General features: G+C 35.2%; 1 protein-coding gene and 1 long non-coding RNA gene across 2 annotated transcripts in view; one reads left to right on the top strand and one right to left on the bottom strand.

Annotated features, from left to right (window-relative positions):
- Positions 1 to 1,329: 1,329 nt before the first annotated feature.
- The window catches only part of MDGA2 (MAM domain containing glycosylphosphatidylinositol anchor 2), a 932,919-nt gene continuing 913,265 nt past the window's right edge, over positions 1,330 to 20,983 (bottom strand). Inside the window, exons 15-17 of the mRNA XM_077126843.1 lie at positions 19,497 to 19,627; positions 5,631 to 5,736; positions 1,330 to 3,253 (exon numbers count right to left, since the gene is read on the bottom strand). Of these exons, the coding sequence (XP_076982958.1) occupies positions 3,165 to 3,253; positions 5,631 to 5,736; positions 19,497 to 19,627 (326 nt within the window). The 3' untranslated portion in view covers positions 1,330 to 3,164. The remainder of the gene's footprint in view (positions 3,254 to 5,630; positions 5,737 to 19,496; positions 19,628 to 20,983) is intronic.
- Positions 2,823 to 19,632, top strand: LOC143655583 (uncharacterized). The gene is made up of 3 exons (XR_013162163.1): positions 2,823 to 2,917; positions 3,148 to 3,332; positions 19,467 to 19,632. It is a non-coding gene; the product is annotated as an uncharacterized LOC143655583 (long non-coding RNA).

The following is a 20,983-nucleotide window of genomic DNA, read 5'->3' as shown; positions in this document are numbered from 1 at the left end:
CTGTATCAAAACAAAAAATGAAAAGGAGACTATGTTGGTCAGTCCAACTAATAATAAATATAAAAAAGGTAGGAAATGGGAAAGCAATTGGCAAAGAGGTAAGTGCTCTAAAGTTGTCATTATTATTACTAATATTAAAGCAGAGGTTAGTTAATACAATCTACATTTCCTTTATCCCACGCTTTAAAAATTTCCCTCATTTATATCGATTTACTAACAATTAAAGCAACTGAACATTTAACCTGAAGTGAAAAACACTGATTCTAATTCTAAATTAGAATTCTAAATTTGTTGGTTTACATAAATGATCCAGAACCCACTTGAGATTTATATTTCATTTATTATCATCTCATTAAACAGGATTGCTTTGCACATCATGTTCTAATTGTTACTTTTTTCTTCACATTCATATGAAATTTCTCAAAAAATTGATCATGATTAATTTTTGTAGTACCAGCCAGTTCTCATGAATTTCTGAAGCTTTGTATGTTCTTACTGTTGGAACGGTTAAGGAAAGACTTCAGTATTTTATCAATGCTTACTAGGAGGATTGAAACTTTCACTTACAGCAATTTCTTTGTGCTGGGTTACTTAGGAAAATAAGGAGATCTGGTCATTTCCCTGGAAAGGATGCAACACATATTAAAATATTCTGAAAATAGATTTTGTAGTTTCTTATAAAAGCGTCAGTCAAATCAAAGACCAAGGAAAGGTGGTGGCAATGACATATGCCTCTCTCTAGATCTAAAATATTTTTATTGATATTATCAACAATCAGAGTAAAGACAAATTAGTTAAAAAGAGTGATATAGGATGGTAGAGAGAAGTGGTTAGTAACCACAGCAAGTGGGAGTGAAGGCGAAGGGAGATTTAGGAAATGTGAGGCTGAGAGTCCCAGATATCATTTACTTGAAACTCTTTGGTTTGATAAAATAGATGGGTAACTGGAATTTTGATTTCCAATATGCCTAATTTATTCACATTTTATGAATCATATCTGTTTATGCTGTTTACTGAAAGGATTTGGCTTAGCGCAATTCTATCACTACCCACATATTCAGACAGCTACCCCCTCATGAACTATGAAAATACACATTAAAATCCAAGTTCATATCTGCTTCGTATTGTACCTTCAAAGGTTTGACATTTTTTGACATGTATGACAAATTTGAGAGGATACATCAGGGAGCCCCTATTAAAATTTCTTCCTGAAGACACTAATGGGTATGACGCAATGAAGATTTATCCAGTGGAAACAGGACCAATAAGTTATGTAATTAACAATCTTCAAAATGTACATTGCTCAACAAACACAGATACTACTTAACATACCTTACCTGGAAAGAGGCTTTATTGAACATAGCTGTAAAATTATGATTTAAGTTGAATTACTGAATTTGCACAAACATTTCTACAGAATTTTTTTCTTTATTTTTAAAATCAAGCCTTTTCATTTTCCACTACATTTTGTTGTGCTTTTTATAATAATATTTGCAAACGTTATAATTTAATAATTATATCCCAATTACTTGCATACGTTTTTTTCAATCTTAGGGTGTTGAAAGAACATAGAATAATAATATTCCTCTTTAGACAAAAGTCTTTTCAAATGAAGTTAAAAGCTGAGATAATTTAAGGAAAAAGATCTTCAAATTTTCGTAACCAACAGGTTTAAGTGAAATTTACAATGCATTGGAAAACTGGCTGGTTAAAGGTATGGTTTGTCCTCAGGTAGCTCAAAATCATTTTTTACAGGTTTTTGTTTTTTTGTAAAAGTGTTTTTTTTTTTAATCTTGGTAAAATAATAAAATAATATTTCACAATTTGCACAGTCTGACTAAAGGGCAGAGGCCTATTACCCTCAGTGTGTAGAATAAAGCCAGATTTTCAGGCCCAGTTCCGCTGTAGAGTTTGTATGCACTGCAATCACACACATTTTCTTGTTCCCTCTAAAGCTAGGGCCAATTTCACTTCAAATGGAGGTTAGGGTAAGAAATCACTTTTGCGGTTTACCACCTTCTGCGCTAAGTATTATCTTAACAACCTTTTGCTCTGGTTGACCCATTTAATAACCTGGAAGAAAAAGCGTTGCTGCTTCCTTCCAAGCCTGGTCTCACTGGAAGTTATTTTCTAATGGACAATAAGCTGAAAGACCATGGCTGTCTAGAAGGTTAAACAACAAATGTCTTGTCTGCATGGGCTTACGCAGCAGCTTCGGTCCTTTCTTCTTCAGAAGCGGCTCGGTTGTCTTGCCTGAAATTTGCACATATTAGGCTCTGTATTTCGTCTATAAAATAGTTTTACACAAACCACCCTTAGCAGTGCAAGCTTCTGAGTTGAAAATTATTCAGGCTTGTTTCATTGAAGGCACTTGGTTTCCATGGCAATTTATAAAAGATGGTGGTTTGGTTTCTTCGTTGGAACAGATGACTCCGTCTGGGTGTTCACGTGGCCGCAAGCAAACTCCGATAAGCCTGTGTAGTGTGTCAGCTCAGGTTCCCCATCCTGGATAGTAGTGCATGCAAAAAAGAGAACGCATCTCGCCTAGCCATGAGAGGAGGACAACAAAATCAAGGATGGAACGCGGGAGGACGGGTGGGAATATAAAGGCTTTCAACTCTGAGTTTGGATTATTCTCAAGGAAGGTTAACAACCAAAGGTAAAAGGGCCTACATTTATTTAATTCTCTACGTAAAACCTTCTGAAAAGGAAAATAAACGCCAGCTCTTCACATACCCTGTTTACAGTGAGGTTTTTGTTGGCAGGCCATTAGGTTTCCATGGTAACAAGTAAACTATTCATTTGAAACAAAACCAGCCATGACTTTGTGCTTTGACAAGGATTTCTATAGCTCTTTTTGTGTTTTTTGTTTTTCCAGAGTTCAACCAGATGACGCTGAATCTTTCTAGCCACAGAGGTACCTGAAGGTCTCTTTTCTACTCAGGTCAAGATTATCTTTTCTATGTAGTTTGGAATAAGTTATACTTCCATGATGTCTTTTTATCCCCAGTGCTTAAAAATTTTGTTTTTATTGTTTCATTTTTGAGTCAGTAGTCAGTGGAGGAATCTTTGGTAGTTTGTTTTTTTTTTCAATGTCCGTTTACAAAGACTCTTTCTTCATGCCAGTGCCTGGTGAATCTTTTATAGCCTCTGCCAGGATAAGGTCACCTTCGAGGACTTAAGATAGAGATGAGGACGATAACTGGAAAAAGCCATATATGTACTAAAATCCCAACAGCACCGTCAACGGAATCTAAAGATAAGGAAAATAAACGCCAAAAAACACCAAGAAAGAAAAATGAGCATTTCATGCAACCACCAATACAACTTAGGTAAAGAAAAACAACCAGTATATGGAAAACACTTGCTGTGTTGTACTTATCAGTTTCATTCTGAGGGAAATAAATTGAATATATGGTTAGACATTTGAGAACATAAAAATAGTAGCAGGTTTTAGATGTATTAATACGCTCCAAATGCTTGTTAGAAAGATGTTGGGGTGGGTTTGAAACTGAGCTCAACTTCAGAGTTTTGCTAAGCGACATGAAGGTATGCACATTGAGAAGATTTTCAGAAATCCTAAAAGGTGAGCTCTTTTTTTCCAGCATCCAAGAACTTTAAAGCTTGAAGATTGAGAGGAAAACTGATTTTGATGGGAACTAGGAAGGGATTGTGATGGGTGGAGAAATTAATCACTATAACCAGTGGAATATCTATGTTTAGATCAGACCATTACCTATAAACTGAGTAAATGATTATTTTTCTCATGTGATTTACAGAAATGTCATCAAGTCCATTCTGTCTAAAAACCTCCCTACTCCCTATCAGCCTTGCAGTCCCCACTGGACTTGAGAGTGGAGTTAAAACCTCATTTCAAGTGACACTGCTTAGAAAATTCACCTAATCTAGATGGGCAAATACAGGCGTCACCAATAATTCACTAACCTGCTTGAAGTTACAGAATGGCTCTCACCTGGAGAGAGCTGGTATCTGGAAATACAGACATACTGTCTCAGATCTTAATGGTGTGAGCCATAGAACCATTTCTGCTTGGGAAGGGTGTGGAGTCTGGGAAATTAAAAGAGCCTTTATAGCTTCCAGGCTGGTTTGTACTTTGAAATTAACATTAATTTACTATTCACCCAATGTCATTCATCAAAATGATCCTAATAAGTGATTGTTAAATAAATTGATAAAAATGTACTGGAATATTTCGCCACACCAAATAGAATATTTTTGTTTAATTAGTATTACTTCTTATTCCTGATTTGCAGTAGCTAAATAAAAATACCTCCAATTCATGCAGTAAATAAATCTATTTAATACAGCCGTTCACTACTACTACTGCTCTGGATTCATACTGTGAAGATCAGAAAAGAAATCCCATTCTTCTTTGAGGAGAATGCATCCTTTTCTGTTTCAGAAAAGCCTAGTTCATTTGGTAATAGCTACTAGTTTTCTAAGGCAAAATTAGCTGGACCCAGGAGAAATTTTTAGTAAATCTCTTAGTAGAAATGTTTCGTCTAATCACAGCAGTGAAAACACTGATCAAAAATGCTTATTATTGTATACAATCTTAGCTTTTGCCTTTTGACAATGCTTAAAAAATGGAGCTAATTCAGTTTGTAGGAGCAATCACCGGCTAGTTGTTTGCTTCCAACATCTAGAATGAGCTAATCTTTCATTAAACACTAAATTAACAAAGGCTCTGATTTGCTCTAGACCTGTACAATATGAATTTTCATGCTTCTTTGTGTGTATGCAAAATAATCGATGTGCTTCTTGTGTTACGTTTACACCGATCGGTACATCCATACATGCCTGTAAAATTAAAGATGCCAAATAGGCTCCGGCAAGTCCTCCAGCTGGAGGAATTCTTAATCGGAATGATTTTAGGTTTCTCAGGTTCAAACAAATAATACAGAGATGAGGATTTAGAACAGTCTGCACATGATTCTGATGCTTTTCTGCATTCTCTCTCATTTTCTATTTTTATCTCCTCCATTAAAAAAGGGATCTGTGGTGAAAAATTAAACTTCAGATGCAATGCAGCCATAATATTTAAATAATAAGGGTAAAAATTATGATACATATTACTAGATAGGATTGGGATGCCAGCAGAAGAAGAATAGTCCAGAAAAATGCAGTTAACGCTATGATTTAATACACATCCTAAGGTTCTTTACTATACTGGATCTGTTAAAAAATGGTGGGCAAAACTTTAGAACTAAGAAATATATTCACAATTGTTTGTGGGAATAAAAACAGCTATCGCTCCATGAATGTGTATTGAGTACATGGAGTCACCAAACATTTTAATAAAAGTTTAAAATAACTCTTAAATAAATATAAATTTAAAATAATACTAAAATTTTTAACAAAAAAAAATCAAAGTGAACTTACCTTATAGACCTACATCAAAATTACTTTTACATTATCTTGGGCCAAATATGGCTACAATGGAATTTCATACTTTGATTTTAAAATGATTTCAAAATATTAGGGGCTTAGATATAAGAAACTGATAAATAAGCCAACTAAAGGTAAACTTGGTGTTTTAATTTGCGTATCTTCATTTAGCATTAGTACTTTAGCATCACATCAAACCACTCCCAAGGAAGGACACTTACTCTTACTCGTTAGGTCTTCCTTAGCACATTCTCCTTCTGCAATTGATATGTCATCAATGGCGATGTCCCCTTCTATGCCAGGGCCTCGAATACCTTCAAAAATGAGCTATAAATATAAATGAAACAAATCTAAATAGACAGCTTTGATTCACAGATCAATTTCCATTGAGAAATTGAAGAGGCACAGTTATCAGCAATCCCGGTATCTTTTTTCCTTGATAGTTTCCAAAACTGTTACTTACAAAAAAAAAAATTTCCTACCCCAAATAATTGGATCTTCCTTATATAGTTGTGGTTTTCATTTCCAAAGCCCTGTGTTCATTTAAAAAGAAACCTAAACTTAACTGACTAATAAGATAAAAACAGCAACCACAAATCCTACCAGTTTTCATTCTCAGAGAGAAGGAAGAATTTTTATTGAGCAGTCTTTTCATGAAATAGATTCCCCTCAATTTTCCCTAAAGCTATCTCATAGCACAAGTTTCTATAATTTTTTCTAAAGGTTCAATTGTCTGGGTTCTTTGTAGCAGAATTATGTTTGTGAAGCACAGAACAAGGGTTTACCATTCCGTGAAACTGTTTGATCTCTTCCAAACAGGTTGAATAACTTTCTCATATTCCTCGTATTTGCCTTATGATTACCTCTTTTTTCACGATTACCTCTTTGATTTCACTTTTTTAAAACTGTTTTTAATTGTAAAATATAACATATATGCAAAGCAAAAAAGAAATACGCAATACTTTTCAAAGCACACTGCAACAAGCAGTTACAGAAGGATCCCAGAGTTTGTCATAGGCTACCATTCCACCATCTCATATTTTTTCCTTCCAGCTGCTCCAAAACACTGGAGCCTAGAGGAAAAATTAATAGAGTGATTCAGCAGTCCTACTCTGAAACCCTTTTCTCTCGGTTATTCCTCTTCCTTCTCCTAATCTATAGGGACCTTTGGACAATGCCTGTTCTAACTTTTCCATGTCAGCATAAAGAATAGGGGGATGTAATTAATTGATAATCTTGGAGAGGCTAGTCCCTCTGAGTTTCAGGGTTTATTTGGCCTAGGAACCCTCTGGGAATTATAGGTTCCAGGAACACAAACCTACTGTATGAACCCTTTAGGGAGTCTCGGTTGGAGCCCTAGGTATTCTTCAGAGTCAACAGGAGTGACATTGGTTGGGGTTTAGCAGACCACGGCAATTAGCACAATCTAAATGAAGCTTGCATGAAAGTAGCCTACAGAACAGCCTCTTGACTCCGTTTGATCCCTCTTGGCCACAGATGCCTTATTTTATCAAACTTCTTTCCCACTTTTTGGTCTGGAAGGCATTGCTGACCCTTTGACTCTAATTATGGATACTTAAAGAAATTTATGGGTCTACTTAAAGGAAAGATTTCTACATGCCAAAATTAAATATCTAGTAAAGAAAAATTAGTCTAATAGTTAACTGTTTCCAATACCAACCAGATTTGCGTATTTTAATAGAATTTCTAGGCTTATTTTACTGTAACATATTAAAGTGAAAATCCAGTTTACGTTTTTAATTTTCATTTTAGTAACATATATGCCACTTAAAATTTCCCCTTTTAACCACAATCAGTAGTGTTATTACATTCACAATGTTGTACTACAATTATTCTCATTCATTAGCAAAACTTTTCCATCATCCCAAACAGACATTCCATACTAGAAAGCTTATTTTTGTCAAGGCCAATATTTTGTTTTTGTTTGCCTTTTAAAGTATTATATTATGTCTCCTTACAGACAAATTTCAGGTGATTTTTGAGAAATTGACCCATATTCACTGATGTGCCATCATAATTCTTATATTAATAGAAATTTCCAATTAGTAAGCAGAGACATTAATTATCAAGTTTGCATTGTTTTCATTTCCCCCACTTAACTGCAGTTCAGAAGATGGAATAATTTTCATGATTTTGATGGGAGAAAAAGGTTTGAGAAGTTTTTACTATTATATGTGTCAGAAAGGTTGCCTATTTACATATATATAGATAATTATGTTAATAAAGATGAGCCAAAGTCTTTACTTTGAAAGCATACACAACGTCCAGTATAACTGAAGCTAAAAAAAAAATGGCAGTCCAAAACTCAAACATATAGGACCAAGGCAGCAGTTCTTGAATTCTTAGCGCTCAGATAGAATGAGTACAGCACTTTGGCTGCCTGGAAAAAGTGGCTGGCTTTAAACTAGTTATGATCTTTGAGAGGATATCTGGCAAGTAGCTAAAAACAATCATAGAACTCTTTAAATTACAAGTACCCAAGAGTAAGGATTTGGAAGAAAAAAATCAATGGCATAAATATTCAGGAACACTGAATATGGAAAAGAGGAAATAACTTTGTCTGTAAAATATTTCACTCTATCAATGTAACATAATTTTTACCAGTATATTTTTATTATGCTTAGACATTATTTTTTTTTTTTAGTATTATGAGCAATGCTGAGCCAAATACAGGTCATCTAAATACTATACACATTGATAGCATATGATTTTTAAAGGTCTTTATAAATTGCCCCTATAAATAAGAGGTCATTATCCTATTCTTCACTAACAGTGGGTTTTTTGAATCATTTGTGTGTTTTTCTTTTTCTTTTTTTTTAAATGTTTGCCACTTAGCAGATTTAACTGTTAGAATAAATCAATGTTATTTCCACCCCCTTCTTAGTCTCAGTCAGATGATGGTGAGTCTTCTCTCCTGCAGATAATAATGGGAATGGATTGTCAGCCTGGATAGTGTCAGAACTGAAAGATTCCTGCTGATTGAGATTCTGGGTCCGTAAAATCAAATATTTTCACCTCAGCCACAAATCTCATAATTTGCTGGAGAAACAAGGAGTGGCGTCATCACCAGAGCACTAAAATTTTGCTTTAACCAGATGCTTAGAGGATTGACCAGAAGACATTTTTGATTTGTCTCGTGGCCAGACTTTAATTCTGGAGTAAAAGAGGAAGGAGAAAGTTTTAGACAAGAACATTTGGTATGCGTAAAAGGGAAACATCTTTTAATTTTGAAAGATTGGTGTGGAAAGTGGGAAAGGAAAAGAAGTTATCCCAACGAGTGGAGTAAAGCCACGAGAAAGAAAAGGGAATTGCATTTCCCTATGCTGTGTGGGGGGTGGGTAGCAATATGTGGGTGAAGAGTCTAATAGAATGCGCTGTACCTGTTCGCACATGAAATCTACATAAGATGAAGCTGAAGTTGTAAACTCGTCACTGGGAAGGGTGGTGGAGAAAGAGGCTTGGGGGTGCAGAGAATTCTATTTTAGCTTTGTAGAGGTAAGTAGTTGATAAAATCATCCAGTTTTCTCTACTTAAAAGCACATACTTATTTTTGCCGAGTAAATTCTCACTACCTGAAGGCAGAAGTCAGAATAAAATAACAGGAGTATTAAAATAATCAAAATATCATGTATAAATCATGAAAATCATTCCTGAACTTTTCAAATATGCTTCCCCTGACAAGGCAGATGCTAATAAGATCTTGCCATTGCTCAAAGCATTTCAAAATTTCTTCTTACTGCCTTTAAAGTATAAAACACTCCCTTTCCTATTAATTTTCTTTTTCTTCCCTTCGTCGTGCCTCCGTGAGAAACTTGATAAAGAATAGAAAGTTGGAGTTAGTCTTGTTCTAAAGACATCACAGTCCCCAAGAAGAGAGGATCTGATGATTATCCCAGCCTTGGTCCGTGGCAGGGCTGAGAAGGCATGTTAGGGATCCTCCTGGGGTAGACGTCAGTGGCTTAACTGCCATAATCCAATGTGTGCTGGCTCCTGGCAGATTTCTACTGTAAGAGTGCTGCTGACAGAGCAGTAAATTACCAACCAACACAAGTTAAGCTGTTCTATAGACCGAAGGCTGCCTGTAACTAGAATCCACCCTTATGTGAACACTTCATTCCTTAGCGGTCCTGCATGAATGAAGTGTCAGTCATAACGGTTAGTTACAATGTACATTTACCCTTACAATTTTGGAAAGTACATTTTATCATTGCATAAAGTATGCTCATTACTTTCTGTTTAAGCATAGCAGGAGTTTAAGATATTGCATGGATATTAAGCAGGGAATTAGCTATTTCAGAGATGCTGTGAAATACAACGTCTGACAAACTCTTGGTGCAGTTATAATTAGCACTTTTAATATTTATTTATAACTTATGATGATACGAAATCAAGTCCAACAGGCCAGAGAATATTGTAGTCTTCTTCAGGGTCCTCCTTAAATAGGAAGAGAGAGACAGCCAAGTCAATATGTTAGTTTTTATTTAATTTCCTTGGCAGTTTTGATATTGAGAACATATAGATCATCACTGGACTTCAGTCTCACCAAGAAATGTTTATTGCATTTTTCTGTTTATGCTCTGAATTCCAACTCCAATCAGATCTTTGAATTATTATAACTGAACTTTTAGATTTCAGTAGATTCATCAGTGGCTTGTAGACTAGGATTTAGAGTTTCCTTTTTATTGTCTTTGACTTGAGGTAGATTATAGGAATAAAATGCATGGGTATTAAATTTAAAGAATGCACCATGGCCAAACTTTCAAATATTTATATAAATAAATCCTTAGTGACAAATATCATTTTCTCAAACATAAAGATGATGAATCACAACAATCCATTTCAGCACAATGTATTTCAACTAGGAAGACATTATCTGTTTGCAACAAAAAAGCATGCATTATATTCTCTTAGAGAAGAAAGACTCTCTATCTTAAGCAGTTAAATTGTCATATTTTTATGAAGTCCCATTATGATTATGATTCTACTATTAAATTATAGGGATGAAATTATATTCTTTTCCTCTTCAGTACTTTTGAAATGTGTTGTTTTAATTTGCTTGAAGAAGGAATTAACAGCATCTAGATACCACTGGAGAAAATGTTAAAGTTTAATTCTCTTAAAAGAGAAATCAAATTATGAAAAACCTGTTCTTTTGCATACAATTACATTGATATCATTTAAAACATTTTCCACTAACTGAAATGACAAGTATAAAATTTCAATGTTTTCAGAGTGTGCACACGAAGTTCAGCAAACTCAGTATGTAAGGAATATGCCTAAACAAAAATTAACTCCTAATGTGTAAATCAAAATGGAAATTTTAAGAATTTTATGTGCACTTATTTGTTAGAATTACACCACAGAGAATTGTTTTAATTTATCAATTGACAGCTTGTTATCTACAGTATAATGCTTTCAAGCATATAGATATAGATGTAGATAAAGAAAGATACAGTTGATGCTACTAAAGCTAGTGTTCAAATATAGTCTCTCAGTAAGAGAAGGAGAGCCACAGGCAGTGCTATTGTGTAAAAGCAGGCAGTACAATTAAGTGGGGGAAGCAAAGGACACAATGCATTTCTGTTCATTGGACTTCAATGTTCACGCTGCCTTCTGCAAACGTTCCCAACAGAAATCACTTTTGATCATTATTTCGAAGTCGCGTGGAAAAGCCTTACTTTAGTTTGAACTTCAGCTTAATTTGATAATTGGCAGTTTATTATTTAGGGAAACTTCAGATTATGACTAAATTTGAAATCAGTCATTAACATTGATAATATTACCTTTATTCTATTACTGTTTCTGGAAATTACTGAAACATCCTTCACCATTCAAAAAAAAAAAAAAGATCTGCAAAGAGGCAATATAAGATATGAAGTGCATGGCTTTGGTTTTTTTTCTCTGGAAAATTATCCTAAATATTAACAATGAGTTTAACTTCACAAGCTTCTGTCAATCCAATTTATGGGGTAAATGTCAATTGGTTGTCAAAGTTTCTAATCTGAATTAACATGGGATTTTGACTGTTGGCCAAGACAGAAACAAACAGACATTATTGAGTGCTCTATTGGAGAATGTTATTGGGGGCTAACTCAGGAGCCTTTTTTAAATTGCCCTGAAATTTGATTTAGAATGCTAGATATGTAACTCCATGAGCATGTGATATCTACTAAATAAGGATAATATTTTCTAGATTGCTATTATTAATAGTTATATCAATATAAAGGAAACATATTACATTATGAGTACTATAATCAATCACTTTTCCATCCTTGCCCAGTATTAAGTATTTGCGTGATGTATGTTAAATTGTCTCAAAATGTATTTCTAAATCTTGGAAAATGGAATATAAGTGTAAAGACTTTGCAGAATCACCTTCATTCTAAGAATTTTGTGGATTGTAATGTCATAATGTCTTTTTAGACATTTCATTCTGGAAAACAGTGGTAATATACTACGGAAAAAGCAAAGCATTAAAAGAGATGGCTTAAATATTTTCCTTGCTGTAGGATGTAAAATAGAAGTGACATTGGAAGACTGACACTATATTTATTTTATTTTTTGGAAAATTGGCTCTAATTCCTACAAATCCAGAAAATCTTATTTTTTATCACAAGCACTGATCATAATAGATTAAAGTCTAGAAAAAGAACCTCAAAAGAAATTTCTGTAGCATTAAACTATTTGCTCTGAAAAGTGCTACACAATGATTTTTTAGCTAGGCAAACCAATTGGAAATAATCAAAAGATATTGCAAGGGGTTATTTTTTTAAAAGGCTTATGGATCAAGTAAGACATGCAACTCCAAACAAATAAAACAACATAAAGTATCAGTGAAACAGAGGCTCAAGGTCTGTTATATTCCAATTACAATCTAAAAGATAAGAGGAAAGCCTTCCACTTGAATTAAAGACATCCTAGAATGACATAAAACTATAGTTGAGTATGGCTTACAGCTTGATTTATTTGATAATATATTTTTTACAGTTGTTACCATGCTTTCCTGTTGGCACTAAATGCTGAAGCAACTACTTCTGACAAACCTGATGAGGTATAAATGATTTTGAGGTATAAAATACTTTATCTAAAAAAATTCAAAGCAATAAGATACTCATATTAAAAACGAAACAAAAATTTTAAAATGGGATGGGTAGTAGGTGTGTTTCATGTTTCCTCATAGAATAAAGGTTTACTCACTAGACCTAGAATATGTTAGGAAAATAAAGAACACAGAGAGGCAAAATAAAAATACAATTTTCTTCATCTTCATTTTTCCATTGATAATCTACATAAATTAGAAATGCATGATTCAAAGTCTTTGCTTTTTAACTCTTTCCAGCCCAAACAGAGTATCAGGAACCATATTTCTCCTCCCACGTGGAACAACCAAGTAACTAGACAAAATATATGCAGCAGTGGTTTTCAGGGCCCTAGACATTTGGTAATGAAGCAATGCCTGAGAGGTGGGAGCCAAACCAGGTGAGCCCTCTGATTACCCTGCTACTACTTTGAGAATGTTTGCAGACCAGAGTGCAAGCTGAGGAGCCAAGGTGGAGCCTGGTTGAAAACCTGAGTTGAGGAGATACAATTGAGAGTCCAAGTAAACCAAGGCAGCCAGAATTTGCAGGGCAGAAAATGAGATTGCAGTGAGTTCAGCAGAAGGTCCCCGTTAGATATTCAGTACAATGCTGCTCACAACACCAGCGTGTGGGTACTGCCTCAGAGCCGGATGATAATTATGGGGGTGCATTTGAGGTAATGGTGCCCAGCTCACACAGGACCTGGAACAGTGAGTCTTCCCACCAGCCAAGCTGGAAAACCTCATAATTCATGGGGCACTGGGTAGAGGAAACAGAAGGCTATTGACTCATTAATGAGGAATAATTAGTCCTAGACTAAAAATCTAATAAATCTTAAAAGCAAGATTGAAAAGGTTTAAATTGTTTACCCATGACTTGCATCCACATACAAACTTAAGCAAATTTATGGAAATACAAAAAGATCCAGCACATGGCAAGATAAAACGCACAATGTCTGGTAGCCAATAAAAATACCAGGCATGCAAAGAGTCAGCACTATAACCCATAATAAGGTAAAAAAAATCAATCAATTGAAACTAATCAAAAGCTGACACAGATGTTAGCATTAGCAGACAAGGACATTAAAACAATTATTAGGATTGCAAATTTCATGTTCAAAATATTAAGAAAAGACATGGGCAATATTTTAAAAGTACTCAAATTGAACTTACTGAGATGGAGAGGACAATGACTAATATGAAAATACACTGAATAGGATGGAGAACAGATTAGATATTGCAGAAAAAAATAATTAGTGAATTTAAGGACAAAAGAGAAGATATCCAAAATGGAACACCCAGAGAGCAAAAACATTTAAAACATGAGAAAGAAAAGCTGTGTAACACCTTCAAGGCACCTTATAATGTGCAATTAGAGTCTTCAAAGGAAGTGGAGGGGTAAAAATATTAGAAGAATATTCCTGATGTGAGTCAAGAAAGGTTTCAAATTTAATAAAATCTGTAATACCAGAGATCCAAGAAGTTCAATGAACCCCAAGCAAATGAAGAATGAAGAAAACCAGATCAAGGTATGTTATAATCAAATTGCTCAAAATCAATGATAAAGAGAAAATCTTAAAAACAACCAGAGGGAAAAAAGTTACAGTCTGCACAAAGGAATAAAATATATGGGTAACAACAGATTTATCCATGGAAATAATGCAAACCATGCCAAGAAGGCATCGTTAAACAAGCAGCATCGTTAAAGCTCCGAAGGGGGAAGGGAAAAACTATCAGACCAGGTTGCTCTACTTGGAGGAAAATATCTTTCAAAATTGAAGATGGGATAGGGCAGTGCACAGGTGGTTCAGTGGTAGAATTCTCGCCTGCCGTGCGGGAGACCTAGGTTCGATTCTCGCACCATGCAATTTCCCAAAAAACAAAACAAACAAAAAATTGAAGGTGAGATAGACATTTTAAGATATACAAAAGGTGAAGAGATTTCTTCAACCAACCCATATCACAGGAAACATTCAGGCAGAATGAAAATGATATCAGATAGAAATACAGATCTACAAAAAGGAAAAGAAAGTACCAGAAATAATAGCTACACTGGACACCAGCTATGCAAACCCAGTCTGACTTCTCAGGTGGAAGGAGGAGAAGAGCTGAGTACTGAGGAGAGAGAAGCTCTCCGAGGTCTGGAGAGTTATGAATAAAACTGCTTTGGACATTCTTGGTCATCTTTTGAGGTCTGAGGATGGACATTCCTGAGCCTACAATGACTCTGCCATGATCTTTAGAGAAGAATAAAAATTTTTGGCTCTGCATTTACACTGGCCCCTTGATTCCTGGTAACAAGAGACTACTAATTCACTCCCTTGAAACTCCTTTTATTAAAAAGCAATTCTGAGAACAGGATGAAATCAGCCGAATCACAAAGACAAACAACTCCTTTCTTCAATATTGAAACATCAAAATTGGAGCTAGCACTCTGCCTTTTTTTAAATTTTTTTCTTCCCCCTACGAAACTCCATTCATTCCTTTTCCAGGAAATATTCTCTTCAGGATTCTCTCTTTTGCAACATCCTGAATAATATAGCCATTCCCTTGTAATACAAAACAAAACAAAATCTGCACCTTTACACTGAATGTTAAAAAATAATAGAGAAAGAGAACCAGTTGAATAAAGCATATAATATCCTAAAAAATATCTGCCAGATATTCTATTAATTCTGAGCAGTGAAACAAGTTTAGTTAAGATGTTGGTTTTTCAATCTCCTAACCACTTTCCCGTATTTCTCAAGAGTGGATATGTGCTATATCCACCTATGAACTGCAGCTTCCGTGTCTGTGACAATAAGTTATCAATTGCCTGCTAATGAACAAATCCATTGAACTCAACCGGCTTTCCAATTTGGTTTTCACTTTTAAGAAAAAAATAAATAAATAAACTCTGTGGGCACTGAACTTTCCTGGATTTCTAGTGTTCTAATTTTAAAAGGAAATACCACCTAGGATTACACCCCTTTTCCATAGTTCATCTTGTGGTTTGGGCAGCGTTCTGGATGACTGCATGCCTCAGTCCCCGTTTGCATGTCTACTCCTCGTCCCTTTGGCAGTGTCTGTCAGCTACTCTCATAGCCTCATGCAGCACACACTATCTCATGATTCCCAAATACACAGCATATCTCAGAAGCTTCAGGCTCACCTACACAACTACTTCCTGGATATCTTCAAAAAGATCTCCTCCAGGCATTTTATATTAACATTTGCAAAATAGTAGTTAGCATATTCATCCTCAAAGCTTGAATCATTTTTCCTTTTTCTCATTTCAGGTGATGTGACCTATGAGCACTACCCAACACTGCCTCATTTGAAACTTCTTGGTCATTCATGACCCCCCCTGCCCCGCCCCAAATTCCAAACTTAGAAATTATCTGGTAGTTTGAACATCTAGGTATTTCTTGAAATCACCCTCTTCTCTTTACACAGCTCCCCTGGTTTGTCCTTTTCACAGCTTTTTGTGGATTTTACAATGGCCCTAACTGGATTGCCAGAGCAGTTTTATCCCCATGAACCAGTTATCCATACAACCTGCGTCATCCCTCTGAGTAACATTGTGCAATGTCTCCCTTGCCTGAGCTCCTTAGGTTCCTTAACCTTGTCTCTCATGAGTTTTTGATCAATTTTCATGTACCTAATTTTAGATGACCCTCGTTCTGGTCCCTAGTAAATCCTGTGGTATAAGGCCTTGATGCCTTAATTTACTCTGAGCCCTGCTGGAATAGTTAGCCTTTTCTCTGCTTCCCAAACCCTCTCCCTAGTTCCAATTTTACCTGAGATAATAAGCTTTTCTTAATTCTCCTCCCTCACTCCTCTCGTTGCTATCTGTTCTCATAGTCCCTTGTGCACCTCTTTGTTACTGAAATTATTACAGGCTGTGATTTATGTGTTTAGATGTATATTTCAATGTGGGTAGACAGTCAGTGTTAAATGTTTATGCTGAGCATTGTGCTTGGTACACAGGAAATGCTCAATAAATATTTATTGAACTGTTATCTATGTCAGTAAATGATAGTCCTGGAGATGCTCAATAAATATTTATCGAACTGATGTCTATGGTAATAAAGGATTGTTCTGAAAACAGTATTAATGCAAGTATTCCCTTAAATCCTCATTGTAAATGTATTTAAAACTTTGTGTTGGAGAGGCAGTCATGCAGGAAGCAAAAGTATATCTAAAAATATTAGCTTTTTGGAAAGAAAAGGCTGATTGAGGCCTGTATGGATGTATACATTTAATATTAAGGTTACTTCGATGAATAATGTTTTGATTCTGTCATCCCAGTTTAATTAAATTTAATGATATGCAGCCATAGATTCATTTTTCACAATTTTATTGTCTTTCATAGAAACTAAATGCTTCTGTTATTTCCCAATGTTTATGTGCTTGCAAATTAAATTGAATACTCTTACTTCCTTAATGTCTACCATTGAGGACAACTGCAAGCATTTTTATCAGACTCATTAGATTTAGAAGTGCAATTACTAAAGCAAAGCAGTTAGAATTTTATAGATTAGATTACACCAAAGATAACCATGTCCACCAATTAAAAGTTGATATAATGGGAGCAATCCCTGATTTTCCGCACCCTTACAACCATTCATCATGAAATTCCCCCAATAAACTAGTGTGGGAAGAAACATTCAGTGTTATAAATATAATTTCATAAAACGGATCTGAATTCTTTCAAGATGTCAGAAAGAATAAAGCTATAGAACATATCAGATGTCACCATATTTTAACAGTATTTCATTATATTTTAAAGATATGAATAAAGATATTGGTTTAATGAATAAAATATATCTGTTTTTTAAATTTACTAAAACAGCATTATTAACTTCATGGAAATTTTGTCTCTCATTGTGACAGATAGAAAGTTGTTTAAAGTTCTATGATATTGATGAATAGAGTGAGAAATTACTAAAATGGCATCCACTCAAAGAGACACATTTCAATAAAAGTATATAAAATCCCTCAAGTACGATTCAAACAGATTAATTAAAAACTGATTATCTAGCTTCCCTAATCCTAAGAGCCTATTTTGTTTATCCTCAGGGAACAAAAATATATGCCTGTGGTTTTATATAAATGGATTGTATTTCCTTGAGGCAAATAGTTTAAATTTTGATGAACACTGTGTATTTAAACCTATTACTAGCCAGGTGTAAATAAAAAAGCAAGGGGGCACAGAGACCATCAGGAGATAGAAATAGGGTAAGATAGTGGGTAATTGGAGCTGAAGGGATACAGACTGTGCAACAGGACTGGATACAAAAACTCAGAAAATGGACAGCACAATACTACCTAACTGTAATGTAATTATGTTAAAACACTGAATGAAGCTGCATGTGAGAATGATAGAGGGAGGAGGGCTGGGGACATAAATGAAATCAGAAAGAAAGACAGATGTTAAAGATCGAGATGGTATAATCTAGGAATGCCTAGAGTGTATAATGATAGTGAAATGTACAATGTAAAAATTTTAAAAATGTTTTGGCATGAGGAAGAACAAAGGAATTGCAGGGTGCTGAAAATAGATGATAATTAATACTTTAAAATGTCACCTTATGTGTGAGACTAAAGCAAAAAATGTTTATTTGTTACAAAATTTAGATTTTGACTAGAGCATTTCCTAATATAACTCATGTAGAGAGTTTGATTGAATGTCATAAGTACTTGGAATCTCAGGTAGGATATGAGATTTTGTTGGTTTGTTCAGAGTGATGCCCCGATGAATCCCAGAATGATTTGATCAGTGACTAGAAAAGTATTTGCAAGCCCCCTTTGGGGAATGGTGAGAGTGGGGAGAAATTCAACTTCCCCAAGTTGAATTCTTGATATTCTCCCAAGCAGTGTGGAAAACCAAAGCTATAGGCTGAGCCCCCAGGCTTGGGGTTTGTTCACATGAAACTTAACCCCACAAAGGATAGGTCAAGTCTACTTAAAATTTAGGCCTAAGAGTCACCCCCAAGAGAGCATTTTTTGTTGCTCAGATGTGGCCTCTCTCTCCAGCCAACACGACGAGCAGTCTCACCACCCTCCCCCTCTCTGAGTAGGACATGACTCCCAGAGGTGTGGACCTTCCTGGCAATGTGGGACAGAGATCCTGGAATGAGCTGAGACTCAGCATCAACGGACTGAGAAAAACCCTAGAATGAGCTGAGAATTAACATCAAGGGATTGAGAGAACCTTCTCGACCAAAAGGGGGAAGAGTAAAATGAGGCAAAGTGTCAATGGCTGAGAGATTCCAAACAGAGTCGAGAGGTTATCCTGGAGGTTATTCTTATGCATTAAGTAGATATCACCTTGTTGTTCAAGATGTAGTGGAGAGGCTGGAGGGAATTGCCTGAAAATGTAGAGCTGTGTTCCAGTAGCCATGTTTCTTGATGATGATTGAACAATGATATAGCTTTCACAATGAGACTCGGTGAATGTGAAAACCTTGTGTCTGATGCTCCTTTTAGCTACTATATCAACAGAAGAGTAGAACATATGGAATAAAAATAAATAATAGGGGGAACAAATGTTAAAATAAATTCAGTTTGAAATAGTGGCAAATGAAAGCGAGGGGTAAGGGTTATGGTATGTATAGTCTTTTTTTTTCTCTATTATCATTTTATTTCTTTTTCTGTTGTCTTTTTATTTCTTTTTCTAAATCGATGCAAATGTACTAATAAATGATGACTATGCACCTATGTGATGATATTAAGAATTACTGATTATATATGTAGAACGGAATGATATTTAAATGTTTTGTTTGTTAATTTTTTTTAATTAATAAAAAAAGTTTAAAAAAAAAGCAAGGGGGCTTTTTCTCATTTGTTAGAAAGATTTTAGAACTAAAGAGAATCAAAAATTATGCCAGGTTTCTAGTGTGCATATCACAGAATCTGAACATTCACAATCTAATGTTTGCTCATGCTCTATCTTTATCATTGCACCCATTTATAGCAACCCATCGACAGAAGAAACTGTTCTTACCTGAAATGAAGCAATCGGATAAATACTGATGTGGGCCTCATTCCATCTTTGCCCTTTATTCCCACTTGAAGACCACAGTGGATTTTCTATTGTTGTCTGCCCTTTCAAACGCAGATAAACATTTAAAACACCTAAAAACAACAATGAGATTTGATTTGGTGTGTCTGTTGTTTTTTCAAATCTGTTTCTCCTTGTACAAACTCTTGTTAAGACTTTTTTAAATGGAACTTCTCAGATCACTCTAGTGCCTCATCGTCTCATCCCCTCTCATGTCCTATCCTGCCCTTCTGACACTCAGCATGTGTGATAGCTGAGTAATGGCCACCAGAGATAACCATGTCCCAATTCCTGGGACCTGTGAATGTTTCCTCAGATGGCAGAAGAGACGTGGTAGATGTGATTAAGTTAAGGGTTTTGAATGGGACATTAATCTACATTACCCAGGTGGGTCCAAAACATAATCACAAGTGTCCTCACGAGAAAGATGGGGAGATTTGACACAGGAGAGAAGATCATGTTAGAGAAAGAGAAGACGCTATTCCATTAACTTTGAAAAGGACAGAAGGGGACAAGTAAGCCAAGAAATACAGGAAGCCACTAAAAAGTAGAAAAGGCAAAGGAGGGGATTCTCTGGTGAAAACTCCAGAAGGAACCAGCCTTGCCGACCCTTATTTTGAACTTCTGTCCTCCAGAAAGTTAAGAGAATAAATTTGTTTTAGCCACCACATTTGTGGTCATTTCTTACAACAACAATAGGATACTAACATAGCTTGTCATCATACTGACTAACTTGCTCAGAGTCTGACTCTAATTTGTTACATCTTATATTAACATGTTTTATAGTTAATATACTGTGCATCCAACTCTCATTTTTCTTCTACACTTGATCTTAGCCAAAAGGCCGAGAAGTGATTCATTTTTCTTCTAAAAAAATTATTTGAAAGTAATATAAGGAAAGCTTTTGACTCATTTATATGCTAGCAGTTCCATGTATGGTACATAATAATAATAGTATATATGATTTTCTTTGCTGAATTTCTTTATTTGTGAAGTTTCCCACATTTTTCTTTGATTCTTTTAAAATATTCTTATTTCATTGAAAATACTTATAATACTTCTCTAAAGCCTTTTTCTGTAAATTCAAACTCTAACACTCTTTGGTTAAGATTTGTTCAATTATTTTACTTTTTTTTCTTGACTGTGGATCACACGTCCTGATTCTCTGATTATTTATTGAATAGTGGACACTGGGGGTATTACAATATCAAGACTTGAGATTCAGTCATTTTCTCTGAAGACTGATGTTTCTTGTTTTAGCAGACTCTTCAATTTTGACTTATCGTATTGAAGCTCTACAGGCTTCATTTTAATGCTCGTTTAGATCTGCAACAGTCCAGCTTGTTCCTTGAGGCTGTGTGACTTTGTGGGATGCCACCTCCAAATTTGTCTTCCTTGTGCCTCTTCTTTTCTTGTGACTTGTTTTTAGT

The sequence above is a fragment of the Tamandua tetradactyla genome, chromosome 14 (assembly GCF_023851605.1).
Source record: "Tamandua tetradactyla isolate mTamTet1 chromosome 14, mTamTet1.pri, whole genome shotgun sequence".
Taxonomy (NCBI): Eukaryota; Metazoa; Chordata; class Mammalia; order Pilosa; family Myrmecophagidae; genus Tamandua; species Tamandua tetradactyla.
Note: the sequence above shows the minus strand (reverse complement) of the source record. Positions and strands in the feature narration are given on the sequence as shown.